This window comes from Vespa mandarinia, chromosome 10, assembly GCF_050613455.1.
Source record: "Vespa mandarinia isolate Hongniang chromosome 10, ASM5061345v1, whole genome shotgun sequence".
In the NCBI taxonomy this organism is placed as follows: domain Eukaryota; kingdom Metazoa; phylum Arthropoda; class Insecta; order Hymenoptera; family Vespidae; genus Vespa; species Vespa mandarinia.
The window spans coordinates 6,702,501-6,720,000 of record NC_140819.1 but is presented as its reverse complement, the minus strand read 5'-3'; the positions used below and the strand labels follow the sequence as shown (position 1 = coordinate 6,720,000).

The 17,500-nt window shown below is 28.5% G+C and overlaps 1 protein-coding gene across 29 annotated transcripts in view; it reads left to right on the top strand.

Moving 5' to 3' along the window:
- Positions 1–17,500, top strand: part of pHCl-1 (pH-sensitive chloride channel 1) — a 100,844-nt gene that overhangs the window by 71,204 nt on the left and 12,140 nt on the right. For 21 of the 29 annotated variants that reach the window (XM_085659929.1, XM_085659925.1, XM_085659923.1 and 18 more), the window contains 6 exons: positions 2,018–2,238; positions 4,106–4,188; positions 5,140–5,280; positions 10,294–10,383; positions 14,014–14,166; positions 14,891–15,105. In XM_085659929.1, coding sequence (XP_085516055.1) covers positions 2,018–2,238; positions 4,106–4,188; positions 5,140–5,280; positions 10,294–10,383; positions 14,014–14,166; positions 14,891–15,105 — 903 coding nt within the window. The remainder of the gene's footprint in view (positions 1–2,017; positions 2,239–4,105; positions 4,189–5,139; positions 5,281–10,293; positions 10,384–14,013; positions 14,167–14,890; positions 15,106–17,500) is intronic. The other 8 variants (XM_085659938.1, XM_085659937.1, XM_085659936.1 and 5 more) reach the window with 1 other exon arrangement.

The window sequence follows — 17,500 nt, the reverse complement described above, 5'->3', positions numbered from 1 at the left end:
AAAAGGAAAGGAAATAGAATAATTCAGAAACAAAATGTCAAGTAGTTCCTTTTTTTTTTATATTGTACGATGGACAATGCCCGATTGAAAATGGAATTTCAATTCGTCGAGGATAAGCTTTTCTAAATGAAATGAAAGAGAATTGTTGTAAATATGTAACTCGAAAGATTTCGTCGTAAACAATTTCATCAAAATGTATATTTAATAGTTTCTCATTTATTACTTGATATATTGTTCGGTGAAGCCTTTTAATATTTTCATGAATTACAAAGTAAAGTATATGGTATATACTTTATATAATATATATATATATATGTATGTATATATTATATATTATATACGAATGATGGTGATATAATGCTCATACATAATAAAAAAAACCACCAATCTTATAGCAAAATATCATTATCAAATAAATCATCTTTTCCTTCTTCTTTTTTTTCTCTTTTTTTTTTTTTTTTTTTTTTTTGTTTTTTTCCTTCATCTCTTCTTCTTTTTTTCCCTTTTTTATATCATCGTCAAAGAAATTATTGATTTATTATTTTTTTTTTTTTTTGTATACCGTCGTGTCAAAGCAATCATCCTTTCCTTTTGTATATTTTTTTTCTTCTTTTCTTTTTCTTTTTCCTTTTTATTTAATATCATTAATATGGAAATTAGACTTAAAGTCGTTAAAACAAATTTCTTTTTTCTTTCTTTTTTTTTTTTTTTTTCTTTTTTTTTCTTTTTTTTTCTTTATCGAAAAATTTCAAGCCAAGTTGCCAATCTTCTCAACCCGCTGTACTTTATTTTATTTATTTACGTTTTTTTTTCCTTCCTTCCTTTTCTTTTCTTTTCTTTTCTTTCTTTCTTGTTTCTTTTTCTTTTTCTTTTTCTTTTTCTTTTTCTTTTTCTTTTTCTTTTTCTTTTTCTTTTTTTACGCGGAGAAAGATGAGCTCGATGAGATACGAAAATAGAGCGTGGGACGTCCATAAAATAAAAATTGCTTTCTCTTTGCATGCGATATAGTTCTACTATGTAGAACTATAGTAGAGTATGTTCGGGCGTGGCCTTGCATGAACGTATGTATGTAAGTAGTTCGCGCGCCGTTATTTGTTGCGAAGTTTTTCTCGTGTGAACTTTTATAGAACGCGACAGTCATGTAGTTTTTTCCATTGCCTACGACGAAGGCCGATCGTTCGACCGTTCTGTGAATATATAATGAATTAACAAGATTTTCTATAAGAGAAAGAGTAGGAAGGATCGAATCGTTCATTTTTCCTCTTTCTTTTGTTTTTTTTATTATTATTATTATTATTATTATTATTATTGTTATTATTATTATTATTATTATTATTATTATTATTATTATTATTATTATTATTATTATTATTATTATTATTATTATTATTATTATTATTATTATTATTCTCCGATCGTCGTGATTGGTGATTCTTCTTCGAAAGTGATTTCAAAAAAAAAAAAAAAAAAAAAAAAAAAAAGTAAAGGAAAAAAGAAGAAAAAAATATTTCTGTGATTTGTATCGTAAAGGAACAAAAAAGAAAAAAAAAGGAAAAAAAAAAAAGAAAAAAAAAGAAAGAGAAAAGTAAAGATTTATTAAAACCCATAGGAATAAAATAAATATCAAAATATAAGGAAAATCGCGTAAATGGGATCGTCAAATTAAATTGAAAAATTCGAAAAAGGATAATTTATTAAAATCATCGAAAAGGGGAAATTGTGTTCTTTTAGTCGATTAATTTCTTTCGATTGGTCGAAGTAAAAAAAAAAAAAGGAAAAGAAAAGAAAAAAAAAACGAAAGAAAGATAAGGAAAGGCAAAAAAAGAAGTAGAAAAGGTTCGAAATTATTAATTCGAAGAAAAGAAAATCTTTCGAAAGTATTTAAAACGGACGATCTCGATACAAGCGAGAATTTGATTAAAAAATTCAAGGAGATGGTATAAACGAAATAAAGAATTGGGAAAAGAATATTTTCATTGATAATAATCGTCCCCTTTTTTCTATATTTCTTTTTCAGAAATACGAAGTGGAGTTTTTGCTGCAGCAACAGTGGTTCGATCCGCGGTTGCGTTATAGCAACAGATCGCGATACGAATTCCTTAACGCGATTCACCATTACGACAAAATCTGGCTGCCGGATACGTATTTTATAATGCACGGCGATTTTAAGGATCCCCTTATACCGGTTCATTTCGCTCTGCGAATATACCGCAATGGCACCGTCAACTATCTTATGCGGTATTTTTATCTTTCCTTTTTTTTATTTTTCCTTTTTTCTCCTTTTCTTTTTTTAATTACGTTTCTATAAAGAACAAGAAGAAAAAAACAAAAAAGAACACCATTGTCGAAAGCCTTCGAATGTACGCTATTCTATCTCTCACTTAATATATCTAAAATTACATATTTTATAGAATAATATACAAATTATATAAAGAGATACAAATTCTATACGACATATCAATTTGATTTAAAAAAAAAAAAAGAGAGAAATAATAATAATAATTATTGCTATTATTATTATTATTATTATTATTATTATTATTATTATTATTATTATACTGATACACAGCATAAATTATATATATAAATATTATGAATTATATAAAAAAAAAGATTATCCTGGTATAGAAAAAAAAAAAAAAAATAATAATAATAATAATAATAATTATGCTGTGAATTTTATTTAAAAAGAAAGAAAGAAAAAAAAAGAAAAAGAGAAAAGAAATAAAATCTACGAAATATTCGAAACTTTTGACCAGAACTGTAGGTATAAATATATACATACCATAAATGACCCTTATCACTCGTATGTGTATACGTAATCTTACACATACTCGAGCAATTTTCTTATAATACGCTTTGCTAACAATAGAAATCGTTCATATGTGTGTATATATATACATATATATATATTATATATATATATATATACATATATATACATCTATATACTTATAACCAGGTATACTCCGTTTATTTTTCTTTGTAACGTAAACCACAAGATACGTTTATGTAACAAACGATTATTCCTTCATTTCGCACGTGCCATTTATTTCAAACAATATACGAACGATTTAGATTAAAAGTATAATCACTTTGAATATATAATTAAAGAAAATCGTCGAACGTCGATCAAAAATATACCCATGTAACTTTATATGTTGTATGTACGTGTACAACGTATGTATGTACTTGGATAAAATGAATGAATCCATAATCTTCATTATGTGACTTTTTTTTTTCTTTCTTTTCTTTTTTGCATTTTTTTCCCTTTCTGTTTTTCTTTTCTTTTTTTCTTTTTCCTTTCTTTTTTTTTTTGCATAAAAAGTTTCACGTTTTACGATTTACGAGAAGATCCTAGAATCCCATTCACAAATATTCGCATGAACACGCGTACGCATAAAGCACAGACATACGTTAGAAAGTTTTCCTAGAAAGTTACGTTCTTGATGCATCGTCGATGTAAATCAACGATGAAAATCAGAAATAAGCGTTAAGGGAATTGCTTGAGATAGAAACGATAACGTTAATATTATTCTTACGTTTATTATATAAAATTATTTAATTAATATTACGTTTCTCTTATTTGCAAATTAATAAAAATGTTTAATCGAATATATAATTTTTTTTAATGACATCTACGTATATATTATATATAAATAATATTTTATTTCCCAATGAGAGATTTTGTAATCTTAGAAATAATACAATTAAATTTTTCGATCTAGCTTATCGAATATATATTAAATTGATCAATTTATGATATATCATTTTGATATATCGTTTATGTAATAATATTATACTGAATCAACCGATGAGTAACGTTGATATTTTTTTTTGTTTTCTTCTATCGAAAACATTTGTACTGAAAGTTTGTCGAAATTTTTTATCGAAAATATTATAAAAAAAGTTGGCAAGATTTTTTCACGAAAAAATATGTTCAAATAAAAAGTATTAGCGTTATTACGATTTAACAAAAAATTTCTTCGTTGTTCATTGGCCAAATCTATATATATGTGTAGAATAAATATATGTATAATAATCTAAGATAATGAATAAAGGTCCAAAAATTGTTTGGAAATTAATTGTAATAAATAATTTTCAGGCGTCATCTAATCCTATCCTGCCAGGGTAGACTCAATATCTTCCCATTCGACGACCCACTGTGTTCATTCGCTATCGAGAGCAGTGAGTAATCAAAAACAAAACAAACTATCATTATTCATACATATTCAGATCGATCTATCGATCTAAAAAAAAATACTTAATTGTTAAAAAAAATTATATTCCTATATACAATACAGGATGGTTCAGTTTAACGATCGTCACGATTTTTAAGATCAAAAAAAGAGAAAAGAAAGTACTTCGAACAAAAAGTCATCACAGTGCGCTCAATCGTCGAAATAATTAGAAAAATGAAAATTGCAATGATATTTTTTTTTTTTTCTTTTTTCTTTCCAATAAAAGATCGAAGTCAAAGTTGACTGACACGTTATATTCATTCTCGAAGTTCTTGAATAATGTTTACGGACGTTTTTTAAACAATTGACTTCAAAAAATAACCAAATAAGTAAAAATCCAATGGGAATAAATTCGGATAAACGAGAAACGTTCGCCTTGATAAGAATTCTTATTACAATGAAAATAATTTTCTTTCATAAAGTTATCATCGTAGAAATGTATCTTCTTTGTACATATGCATCATTGAATTGAGTCTCAATATTGATTACAATATCATTTAGATGTGATTTAATTTCTGATGCGCCATTTGAAAGGATAATAAAGGTGACTTCGATTCATTTTTTTTTTCTTTTTTTTTTTTTTTTTATCGAAAAAAATAATACCTCTAAGTTTTACGTAATTTACATTTATATTTACTTTTTTCTTTTTTCTGTTTTTGCTTTTTTCTTTTTTCTCTCTCTCTCTCTCTCTCTCTCTCTCTCTCTCTCTCTCTCTCTCTCTCTCTCTCTCTCTTCTTATCGATCGATTTCGAGCTTTTTTCATTTGTCACCCTAAAGAGAGTGAGTGGATTGATGTAAAAAGAAGAAAAAAAAAGAAAAGGAAAGAAAAGAAAAACCGTGGCGAGCATTACACTGAACATCCTGTATACAAATTCGTTCTCATTTTTTTTTTTTGCAGTATCGTACGAGCAGACGGCAATCACGTACGTCTGGAAGAACGACGAGGGTACGTTACGAAAAAGTCCGAGCCTGACGTCATTGAACGCTTACCTCATTAAGAACCAGACAATCACGTGTCCGATTAAAGTAAGCTGGCGAGGTGAGTCCCATAAAAAAAAAAAAAAAAAAAGAAAAAAAGAAAAAGAATGAAAAAAGAAAAAAAAAATAAGAAAAGAAAAAGAAAGAAAGAAAAAAGTAAAGAGATAATAATCTGCGATCGCGATTGACCAAATTCAATAATTATTATTATTATTTCGATTATTATTATCATCATCATCATCATCATTATCATTATCATTATTATTATTATTATTATTATTATTATTATTATTATTATTATTATTATTTTTGTCATTATTATGATTATGATTATTATTATTATTATTGTTGTTGTTGTTATTATTATTGTTATTGTTGTTGTTATTGTTATTATTATTTACATTTCGAGTTCTCACCCTCCTTCCTCCCTTATATTACTTTCATTTCTTTTTCTTTACTTTAGTCCATTTTCTTTTATCTCATTTCCCCATTAAATAAAAATCATTTCCTTTCACATTTTTATTTATTTATTTATTCTTTTTTTTTTTTTCTTTTTGGTTTCCAATGTAGATATATCTATTCCGATGTAATCGATTAAAAAAATTGACAACATATGGTATATACTTCGTTGCATCTACGATTATTAATATATTAAACGATCAACACGCGCTTATCACGTAATATATATATACATATATATATATATATATGTATATATATATATATTTATACATGTATATATATATTTATATCACAAATGCACTGAACATGCCCGGTCTCACCAAAAATGATTAATTATTTTTTCCTTCATTTATTTTTGTATTTTCCAATATTATCGCTTACACCACTCGCACTCGCAATGGTTTTTATATTATTTTCTTTTGTAGTATGGGTAGTCGATGTTTTAGACAGATCGGTCGCTCGAATCTCCAAATTTTTTACTTCCGCGACTATATAATATATACATCTATACTACACTATAATATCAATGACAATAAAAAGGGGACAGTGAAAACGACGACAATAACAACCGACGAAACTGACGATAAAGATACATTCTATGTAATTTTCTTTTCTCAAACTCCTAAGTATGTATATGTATGTTCTAAGTATTTTCGTAAATTGGAAAAGACGAAATCGAATGAAACGTATGTCATTAAAATAATTATGAATTATTATTCTTATACATATTTCATTTTCTCTCTGACATTGATCGAGAATATTGACTGTTCTTGTGTTATTTTTTTTTTTTTTTTTTTTTTTATTTTATTCTTCCCCTCTTTTTTATAATTTAATAAAAAGAAGAAGAAGAAGAAGAAGAAGATGAGGGGAAAAAATAGAAAAAAAAAAAAAAGAAAAAAGAGAAGAAGAAATAGAATGAAATACAATGATTGCACTTGCAATCATAATCGATGTGGTTAAATCGATCGTCCGAAAGAAAACTCTCAGTCGGTCTGTGTCGACGACAAAATATGATTCGACGATGAGGGGGTGAGAAAGAAAATAAAAGAAATAATGAAATAGAAAAATTGTTTGTCCCTTTGCCAACGAAGCAACGATAATATTTCGATTTGATTCGATCTCGTCTCTTCGAACAGTATCGACGAAATTGAAGATATAAAAATCGTGAGAAATGATCGACGATCTCGTTTCGTTTTTTATTTATTTATTTTTCTTTTATTTTTGTTTTCTTTATATATATATATATATATATATATATATATATATATATATATTTATATCCTCTCTTATTAGAGAAGGTAAGTTATTGCTCTCATGCATGAACATTATTAGACATTTACGATACATATATATGTATGTACATATATCAAAATTGACAGCTCGAATTCACTGGCACTTTTTCTTTGCGATTTTTTTTCTTTTTCACAAGAAAAAAACTGCTTCGATTTGACCCTTTGGCGGGGTGGTGGTGGTGATCTTTCTTTAGCCAGTAAATGACAAACAACAAAATGACATCCCACAAATCCCTCATCTACTTACATATATGCATACATATATACATACATACATGCATACATATATACATATATACATACATACATGCATACATACATACATATATACATACATACATATATACATACATAATACAATTTTTCGTGTAACACATGATCCCTCAAGTTAACGCCAAATATAATCGAATTATTTTAATTGATGAATATATTATACGAAAGTTTATACTTCTCGAGTATTAGAAAAGAAAAAGAAAAAGAAAAAGAAAAAAATAATAATTTTTATAATTATGAAAAATTTTTTATACGAACGAACAAAGTAGAAAATTTGTTCAACCAAAATTCATCCCCTTCTTTTTTTTTCTTTTTACTTATTTTCTTTTTTTTTTTTTCTTTTTTCTTTTCTTTTCTTTTCTTTTCTTTTCTTTTTCTTGTTATAAACAGAACACAACACGAATGACACACTCGAGACAAAATAAGAGAGAGAGAGAGAGAGAGAGAGAGAGAGAGAGAGAGAGACAAGGTGAGAGGGATATAAGGTAGAGCGAGAGAAAAAGAGAGAGAGAGAGTGAGACAGTGAGAAAGTGAGAATGAAAGAGAGAAATAGAAAAAGTGCATAATCTGCATAATATGCATGCAACGTAGTGGTGATGTTCGATGTTCTATATTTGGATTGTATCTGTATTTTGTTCTTTAGCTGAGTTTAGATATATATTAGAATTATATATGTATATACTCCATATATATATATATATATATATATATATATATATATGAAATATATACATATATGTATATATATACACATATATATATATATATATATATATATATATATATGAAATGATATACTAATAAAAATAGCTCCCCTAGAAAGTGCATATTGGCAACCTTGGTTCCTGTCTCGCTTTTCAACCGAACCGCCGTGGTTTGCTTTCGGGGTGAAGTTTCTTCTACGACCCTTAACGATCTCTTAACGCCTAATTATAACGCCGATTTTTCTCCCTTTCCCTTTCTAATTACTTCGATACTATTATTACTACTATCAATACTGTTATTAATTACTTGGATATTACTACTACCAATACTATTACTTTTCTTTTTTTTTTCTTCTTCTTCTCTCTTTTTTTCTTCTCTTTTTTTTTATTTTTTTTTTTTTTGATCTTGCCTTCTTAACAGGTATTACATACCTGCTGCTCCTGGTATCGGTGAATATCGAATCATAAAAACGATAGTAACAGCAACGACGACCACGACAACAGTTATGAAAGAGATTGAAAGGAAAGAAAAAAAGAAAATAAAAAAAAAAGAAAAGAAAAGAACAGAAAAAAGAAAAAGTCAGAAATAATTTTTCCATATTTATGAACGATTGATACGATACTTTAACGACCATATAAATAACAACACCGATTGTATGCAATACCGATTTTATTTTATCGTAGATAGCACTCTTGAGTGAAATTGTTGATATACATTGCAATTTTGCTAGTAATAATCTCTATATAAAGCTTATATTTTTTTCTACAAACGTCAATATTTGACAGACATTATGGCAATGATTGTTTTGAGAGTTAGGGGAAAAGAAAGTGTACTTTTTAACGTATATATTGTGGTTAACGTCGTCCCCATAGGAAATATTTCAAAGGAAAAAAAAAAAAAAAAAGACAAAGAAAGAAGGAAAGAAAAAAAGAAACGGCAAGGACAAAAACAAGAAAGAAACAAAAAAAAAAAAAGAAAAATGCGTCGATCGGCAATCGTTGGATATTTTATTATTATTATTATTATTATTATTATTATTATTATTATTATTATTATTATTATTATTATTATTATTATCATTATTATCATTATTATTATTATTATTATTATTATTATTATTATTATTATTATTATTATTATTATTATTATTATTATTATTATCATTATTATTATTATCATTATCATTATCATTATTATCATTATTATTATTATTATTATTATTATTATTATTATTATTATTATTATTATTATTATTATTATTATTATTATTATTATTATTATTATCGCTTTCTTATCGAGAACATTGAAACGGAATTACATCAAAGAAAAATCTTTCAAGAATATATCTAACCTCGGCCGATTTCCTTGGAGAATAGAAAAGCTCGCGTGTAAAAATAGGACTGCTCCGATCCTTCTTTACCCTGAAGGATTCAACCATGGCGGAAAACGGATATGCTTGGTCTAGTTAGTTAACAATATCCACTGTGTGTGTACGAAAATAGATACGTGTGCGATCTATAGTTACAACGGCGATATCCAGGCCGAGAACGGGGACGATAATAAAAAAAGCCTCTATGGTGTATAAAAAGATTCGGTGGACGGATAGATCTTGAAGCGATATAGTTACGAGTCAAAAGAGAAAGGAAAGAAAGAAAAAAAGAAAAAAAAAAAAATTTAAGAAAACATTCTTTTTTTTCTTTGGTCACCTATTTATATATATATATATACTTTTTTTTTTCTTTTTTTTTTTTTCATTTTTTTTTTTTGTAGGAATCAAAGATCGCGTCTAATCATTTTTAGAAATAACAAAAATCTCTGCAATGAACTCTTTCTCTCTTTGCTATAACTATAATTCTTATCCTACGAAAGTTTTTTCTTGCAATTTCGATATATCACACGGCTAATATACATATTGAGAAAAATTGTTAGATAAAAAAAAAAAAATTTAATTTCCTACTGAGATTCATTTCATTTAAGTCAAATCAAACGACGTGTCGGATCATTAATGACACATTATATGTCATAGTTCAAAAAGATTAATTATTATATCATCGAGATTTATCCGTCCCTCCTGTGAACATAAAAAAAAAAAAAAAAGAAAAAAAACAAGATCCGAACGAGCGAATAAAAAAATAAAAATTATCATTAAAATTAAAAAAAAAAAAAAAAAAAAAAAAAGTAAATAAATAAATAAATAAAAAAGAAAAGAAAAGAAAGAAGGAAGGAAAGGAAATAGAGAGAGAGAGAGAGAGGGAGAGAGAGAGAGAGAGAGAGAGAGAGAGAGCGTGAGGGAAAAAAAAGAGTAAATAGGAAGGAAGATCGTGTGGGCTGTTCTGTTGCAGCTGAAGGACAAATCATCGACTACGAGGACGAGTTCGATGAGTTCGGGGACTCTAAGTGTTCGCTGTGCCAGCGCAGGTTTGAGGAGCAAGGTAAATTCCTCCTTTCCCCCCTTTCCGAGCCTCATCCAATCGTTCGTGTGTTTTTAATCGAATTTTAATTAAACTCCGAGCTAATTCTTCCCTAACCCTTTTAAACCTGGAACCCTTCTGTTACTTAACTTATGCGAAATATTTGAAAATCAAAAAAGACCGCTAAAAAGTGAAAGAGGAAGGGAGAAAGAGATAAAGAAAGAAAGAGAGAGAGAAAGAGAGACAAAGAGAGAAAGAGAGAGAGAGAGAGAGAGAGAAAGAGAGAGAACGAAAGAGAGAGAGAGAGAAAGAGAGAGAGAGACAGGACCAAGCTTACCAAGCCGCGAGACACATGCCAAGATTTTCCCCCCTCACCCCCAATTATATTTTAGTAGATTCGATGTCGCTTTTTATAGTAACGATTTTAAACAAAGATCATCCACTGACCGATGAATCATTTCTTTGACGTTATTATGCGTATCAAATGGTTAAGTAGTATTTTAATATTTGGAACGAGTACGTATATATGTCTGTGTTTGTTATGTATGTACGTAATATATTATATAATATATACAGACGTTTTAATATATGCAGTTATTTGATTATTATGAAAATGGCCTAAATCATATATTATGTATTTCATTCGGAAATATTGATTTTTATCTTTTTTATTATTATTATTATTATTATTATTATTATTATTATTATTATTATTATTATTATTATTATTATTATTATTATTATTATTATTATTATTATTATTATTATTATTATTATTATTATTATATAATGTTGTTCAATGTAGAATTATTTTTAAAGTTTTAATTTAAATCACTTTCATAATTATTAACGAAAAATATTTCTAATAAGTATTATTATTAGAATGTTATAACAGCATATGAATATACTTTTGAGAGAGAGAGAGAGAGAGAGAGAGAGAAAGAGAGAGAAAAAAATTTATCCGAATGATAATATATATATATGTATATATTTATTTATAGCATGTCCGTTCATACGTTTATAATGAACAATAATGTTTAAATTATTCTTTCGAAATTATGCAAAATGTTATTATAATCGTTGTCTGTATTTCACAATTTACAGCTTAATTCGAAAGAACGCTTAACCATTTTTTACGTATTTGAGTACAAGCATCACAGCACGTCAGATATTATTATATAATTAACGAAACGATAATTTCACATAAATGGAATTAATAGCGTATCACTTTAATAAGTTAATTATAATTATTTCCGATCATTTCTGACTGAATACCATCGTTTTTTTTTTCCCCCGACGTCTTTTCAATCTCGTGCGAACTTTCGAAGAAACAAAATTAGAATAAAATAGAAAAATATATACATATATATTATATAGATTTATATATATATATATATGTATTTACATATACACTATTCAAACTTATAAATCTCTAAGAAGAAGAACATCAAACAACGAGTTCTTTCTCTTTTTCTTTTTCTTTTTCAAGCGCCACCTTTCATTTCTGAACTTTACAACGCGTAACGGTCTCTCTTAACTTTGTAATAAAATTTTGAAATATCGCGAAACATTCGAAAGATTCTTGACGAAGAAAATTTAACGATATATATACAAGGCGTTCGGGAAAACGTCGACACTCAAACATCGTTCGAAATTACATAAAATTGTTTTACTTCGAGGCTAACTATCGTTAAATTAATCGTGCTTTTCGTTTCTTGCATTTTTTCTTTTATTTTTTTTTTTCTTTTTTTTTCTTTTTTTTTTTTTTTTTTTTCTTGAACGTGTAAAAAAGTTCGAGAAGCCGGATAACGTGGTTCAAAGGAAACTTGGTCCATGAAGCAAACAAACAAGCAAAAAAAAAAAAGAAAGAAAAAAAAATGAAGGAAAAGGAAAAAAGAAACTAAAGAAAATAAAATATAGAAAAAAGAAAAAGAAGAATAAGAAGTAAGTTATGGGAGGAAGGGGGCTGAAAAAGAGAAGAGAAAAAAAAAAAGAAGCAAATGAAAAGCGAGGACGAGAGAAAAAGAATTTGTCAATAAATGAAAAAAAAAAAAAAAAGAGAAAACAAGAAAAAAAGAAATTGTAAAATTCACAACAATAGTAGTACGTACGTACGTACCATACTTACACACGCATATTTTGAATGTATGTATGTATTATTATTTATCTCCCATGATACTCGTGGACCTCGTTGGAAAATTTTGCATTTTGGAAGTTTGTTCCTGTTGAGCAAGCTACTATTTTATTTCAATATATATATATGTGTGTGTGTGTGTATATGTATATATATATATATATATATATATATATATATATATGCATAGACCCATAAGTAATCGAAATCTGTTCTTGATTCTGATTAAACCAACCCTGACCTATTTATGATCCCTCTATTCCCAGTACCCTATTTGGGTTTAGAGTTTCACACATTAGCATATTTAGCTCAGCTTGCAGTGCTTTCGAGAATGCGGAGCTTGATTGGCGATAATTAAAAACATGGTTGATTGTAAGCTACCTATTTTTCTTTTCTTTTTTCATTTCATTTCACTTTTTCTCTTTACCTTTCGTTCTTCTCCTTTTTTTTTCTTTTTTTTTTTTTTTATTGGTTCTTTTTCTTTTTCTTTTTCCTTCTTTTCTTTATTTTCCTTTCCTTTTATTTCTTTCTATTTCTTCAATTTTTTCTTTTATCTTTTATTTCTTTCTCTGACCGTTCCTTTTCTCCTTCTATCTCGTTTCGTTAATTAATTTTAGAATAATGCGCCAACAAACACACAATACCAGACACGAGTCATTTATATTTCATATTTGTTGTCCCATTATAAGACGATAACGGCAACGACAACAACGACAATGACAATGACAATGACAATGACGACGACGACGACGACGACGACGACGATGACGACAATAATAATAACGACAACAACTACGACAATCACAATGACGATGTACGTAGGTACATGCACCTAAAAAAGCGTAGTAGAAGCGTAGTAAAATCGATAGAATTGGCCGATTTGACGGGTTCGTCAACGTCCAACACAATTTCCGATATAATATGTCAAGTGACTATTCCGATCGTCTGACACGTCACGTAACTAATATTAATCTAGTAAATATAAATTACGAATGCCGAAAAAAATCAGCCATTCGTCGTTGTGCGAATAACGTTCGTAACATTTGCTTGCGATTTTTCGAACGTGCTATGTAATATTTTTTATCTATTTTTTTTGTTCTTTTTGTATACATACATACATATATGTATATATATATATGTATATATATATATATATATATTCTTTCTTTTTTGTTATTTTTAACCGCAAACTTAGATCCTGAAGCATAATCGAGCGAAAAAAAAATTGTACGGCTATAACAATAATAACTATCGAACGGTACGAGCGAGTATTTTCATTTTTTTTTTTCTTCATTTAGCGAAAAAGAAATCAATTTCTTTTGGCTGACAAATTTTGGGACAACAAAGAGAACGATATTTTTTCTTTTTCTTTTTTTTTTTTTTTTTTTTTTCCAAATAAGAAAATACTCGGCCAACCGAAGATGTATATATATATATATATATATATATATATATATATATATATATATATATCAATGTCAGAAGAAATCCCAACGTTCTTTGGTGGGACCGTACAGGTAACTACAGCTGCCTGAAAGTGGATCTAATCTTCACCCGGGATCGTGCTTTCTACTTCACGACGGTTTTCATCCCGGGTATCATTTTAGTCACCAGCTCGTTCATCACGTTTTGGCTCGAGTGGAACGCTGTACCGGCACGCGTCATGATCGGTAAGAAAATTGCAACTTATTAAAGAAATAAATTCATTGTCAGACCCGTCCATTTAATACTCGATCTCTTTCGTTCGAGCGAGTTCTTGAAATGAGAAGGAAAAAAAAAGTATAGGAAAAAAAAAAGAAACAAAAAGAAGAAAGACATATCTTTCCGCGCGTGAAAATATTTCCTATCAAATTTGTTTAATGCGAGATTTAAAAAGAGAAAGTGGGGAAAAAAATGTAAAAGTCTGTGACGTCATTATCCATCGATCTTAAATAACTTAGTTCAGTCAACCGTAATGATTCATTCTCTTATGGTTCATCTCACCCTCTAAACATTAATGCAACGACGCGATAAAGAAGAAAGTTTTACGACGAATATAACCGCCATATTGGATATATTAGCTCTCGCATCCTAGTAACAGATCATTATTTCCCTTGAGAAATAATGCTTGGAACGTAAAAATTTTATGGGATTACAAAAAGAAAAAAAAAAAAAAAAACAAAAAGAGAGATGGATTCGTTCTTTTCATTTTCCCCCCTTCCTCCCCCAATTAATCATGCAGTGTACTTTACAATATCTGACTATCAGTACGGCGCAAACCTTATATTTGGTTATATTTGACCTAAAAAAACAAAAAAAAAAAAAAGAAAGAGAGATAAAAGAGAAGAAGAAGAAGAAGAAGAAAAAAATGATTAAATATAAATATATCTTAATTTAATTTTATTTCATTTTCAGGCGTAACAACCATGTTGAATTTCTTCACGACGTCCAATGGTTTCCGCGGAACGCTGCCGGTGGTTTCAAATCTGACCGCCATGAACGTTTGGGATGGCGTCTGTATGTGCTTCATTTATGCGAGCCTTCTTGAATTTGTCTGCGTGAATTACGTTGGCCGCAAACGACCGATGCACAACGTCGTCTATCGTCCCGGCGAAAATCCCGTCACCCAGGTATTTTACTCTCACTGGCGTATGTACTAGGTAATATATATATATATATATATATATATATATATATATATATACTTACCTACCTCTTTGGACACAAAAGAAAATCAATCGGATCTCACTATCTTCTTCGATAGCTTTTACGAAACCGAGGAAACTAGAGTGTCGTCCTTGTATCCTTGGATAAACAATCGGAAATCCTTGCTTTTCGAGCTCTTTTATTTCCCTTTTTTTCTAAATTGTTATCCAACATGAAAGACAATATATATCCTTGGTCCCATAATTGTTACCAATCACACGTGCTTACGCGAAAGGGATTTTAATTTGCCCTTTGTAATAATAATAATAATAAAAAATTGCCCTTTATACCAACGAATCTTTGCCGATCGTCTTATTTCCAATCGAAAAAAAGATTCATTGATTTAAATCTATGCGAGAATTTTTGCGGTTCGGGAGGGAGAAAAAGAAAAAGAAAAAGAAAAAAAAAGGAAAAAGAAAACAGAACGTAAATTATAACGTAAATTATAACGTAAATTATAACGTAAATTATAACGTAAATTATAACGTAAATTATAACGTGTTAAATTCTTTTTTTTTTTTTTACCTCAACCTCGCCAAAGAGAAATGATATTGTTAGGGATAATGTTAGGGATTTCGGAAAATTAGAAAAAGTCGAATTGAGCTCGATACCCATTCAAAGTGGTTTGTGATTCGAATATATCCAAGGACGACACTTCCAAGGACCTCCATTCCAGATTGATCGTCTCTTCGTGATCTTCTATTCTCCGCCACGACTACGTGACGTCAAGGACGAAGGGAAGATCAAAGAGCGAAAAAATGGGGAAAAAAGAAAAAAAAGAAAGAAAAGAAACCAGAGAGAATTTCGTTACTCTTTTTCATCGACGGTTACAGTTTTGAACGGAAGCTATCGGCGGTAAGGGTTTAGAAAAAAGAGAAAAAAAAAAAAAAGAAAAAGGAAAAAAAAAGGAAGAAAAAAAGAAAAAGAAAAAGAAAAGGAAAAAAAAAAGAAAGAAACTTAATACCTTCTCGAACGAACGAAGAGACGGAAGAGAAGAGTCAAAGAAAAGGAAAAAAAAAAATTGAAAAAAAAAGAAACAAACAAACAAACAAACAAACAAACAAACAAACGGAAAAGAAAAGAAAAAGAAAAAGTAAAATTTTTCATTTAAAGTCTGTGGGTTGGTTGCACGCGTGAATTTATCGAAAATTGTCCTTTACAAATTATCGAATTTTTTACCCTTCATTTTTTTTTCTTTTTTTTTTCTTCTTCTTCTTCTTTTTTTCTTGTTTTTTTTTCTTTCCTTTCCCTATCTCGTGAAAATTGAATAGATAAGTATAAATGTCGCGCGCGTCAAAGTGAAGGAAAAAATAAAAAACAAAAAAAAAAGGAAAAAGAAAAAGAATAGAAAAGAAAAAAGAAAAGAAAAATAAGATAATAAAACATTCTCGATCGTCGCGATCCCACGTCTCGATATCGATAATTAAGATCATATTTTCTATGTTTCGTTCTCTATTACAAATCATTCTCATCCTCCCTACCTTCCCCCCCGCCCCCAATCATTTTCGTCTGTGCCATATACAAATTTTAATAATTCGACGTATTACGAAACGATTTCTCTCCCCACCCTCCTCTCCATCCCATTAACCCATTCCCATTGACGCGACGCGATGTTATAATTAAAAAAAAAAGAAAGAAAAAGAAAGAAAAAAAGAAAGAAAAAAAGAAGAAAGGAAGAAAAGAAAAAAGAAAGGAAGAAAAAAAAAAGAACGGAAAAAGAAAAAGAAAAGAAAAAAAAAACAACCGTCACGATTACGATCGTTTGTCCCTTTTTCGTTAGTCCGTCGTTGACCAAACAAACGAAAAAAAAGAAAACACATATCTGAGGTTTCATAAACGTCGAGGGGCCGAGACAATTAATACGGGATTTAAAACAAAAAAAAAAAAAAAAAAAACAAAAAAAAAAGAGAAAAAAAAGTAAAGAGATAAAACAAAAACACACGAAATATAAATTACCCTACGTACATTTCAAAATGGGGACGAACTTGGTCGAGAGAACGGACGAAATGTCAGAGTCAGGTAAAACGTGTTGTTCAAATTCGAAGCCTCTCATCATTTGATCATGAATCCTACCACGAATCTTTTCGTACTTGTGCCCCCCCCCCTGCCCCCCCCTCGCCCCGTAATCCGATGATGTAAACGCGATAAACGCACGTTCGTATATATATATATATATATATATATATATATATATATATATATATATATACATATTATAATTTTATCTCTATCTCTTTCCTTATCTATTATACGTCTTCCTCATTATTTGTATCTATCATTTATCTACGATCATTTATTATATAGGTATTTATCTATTTA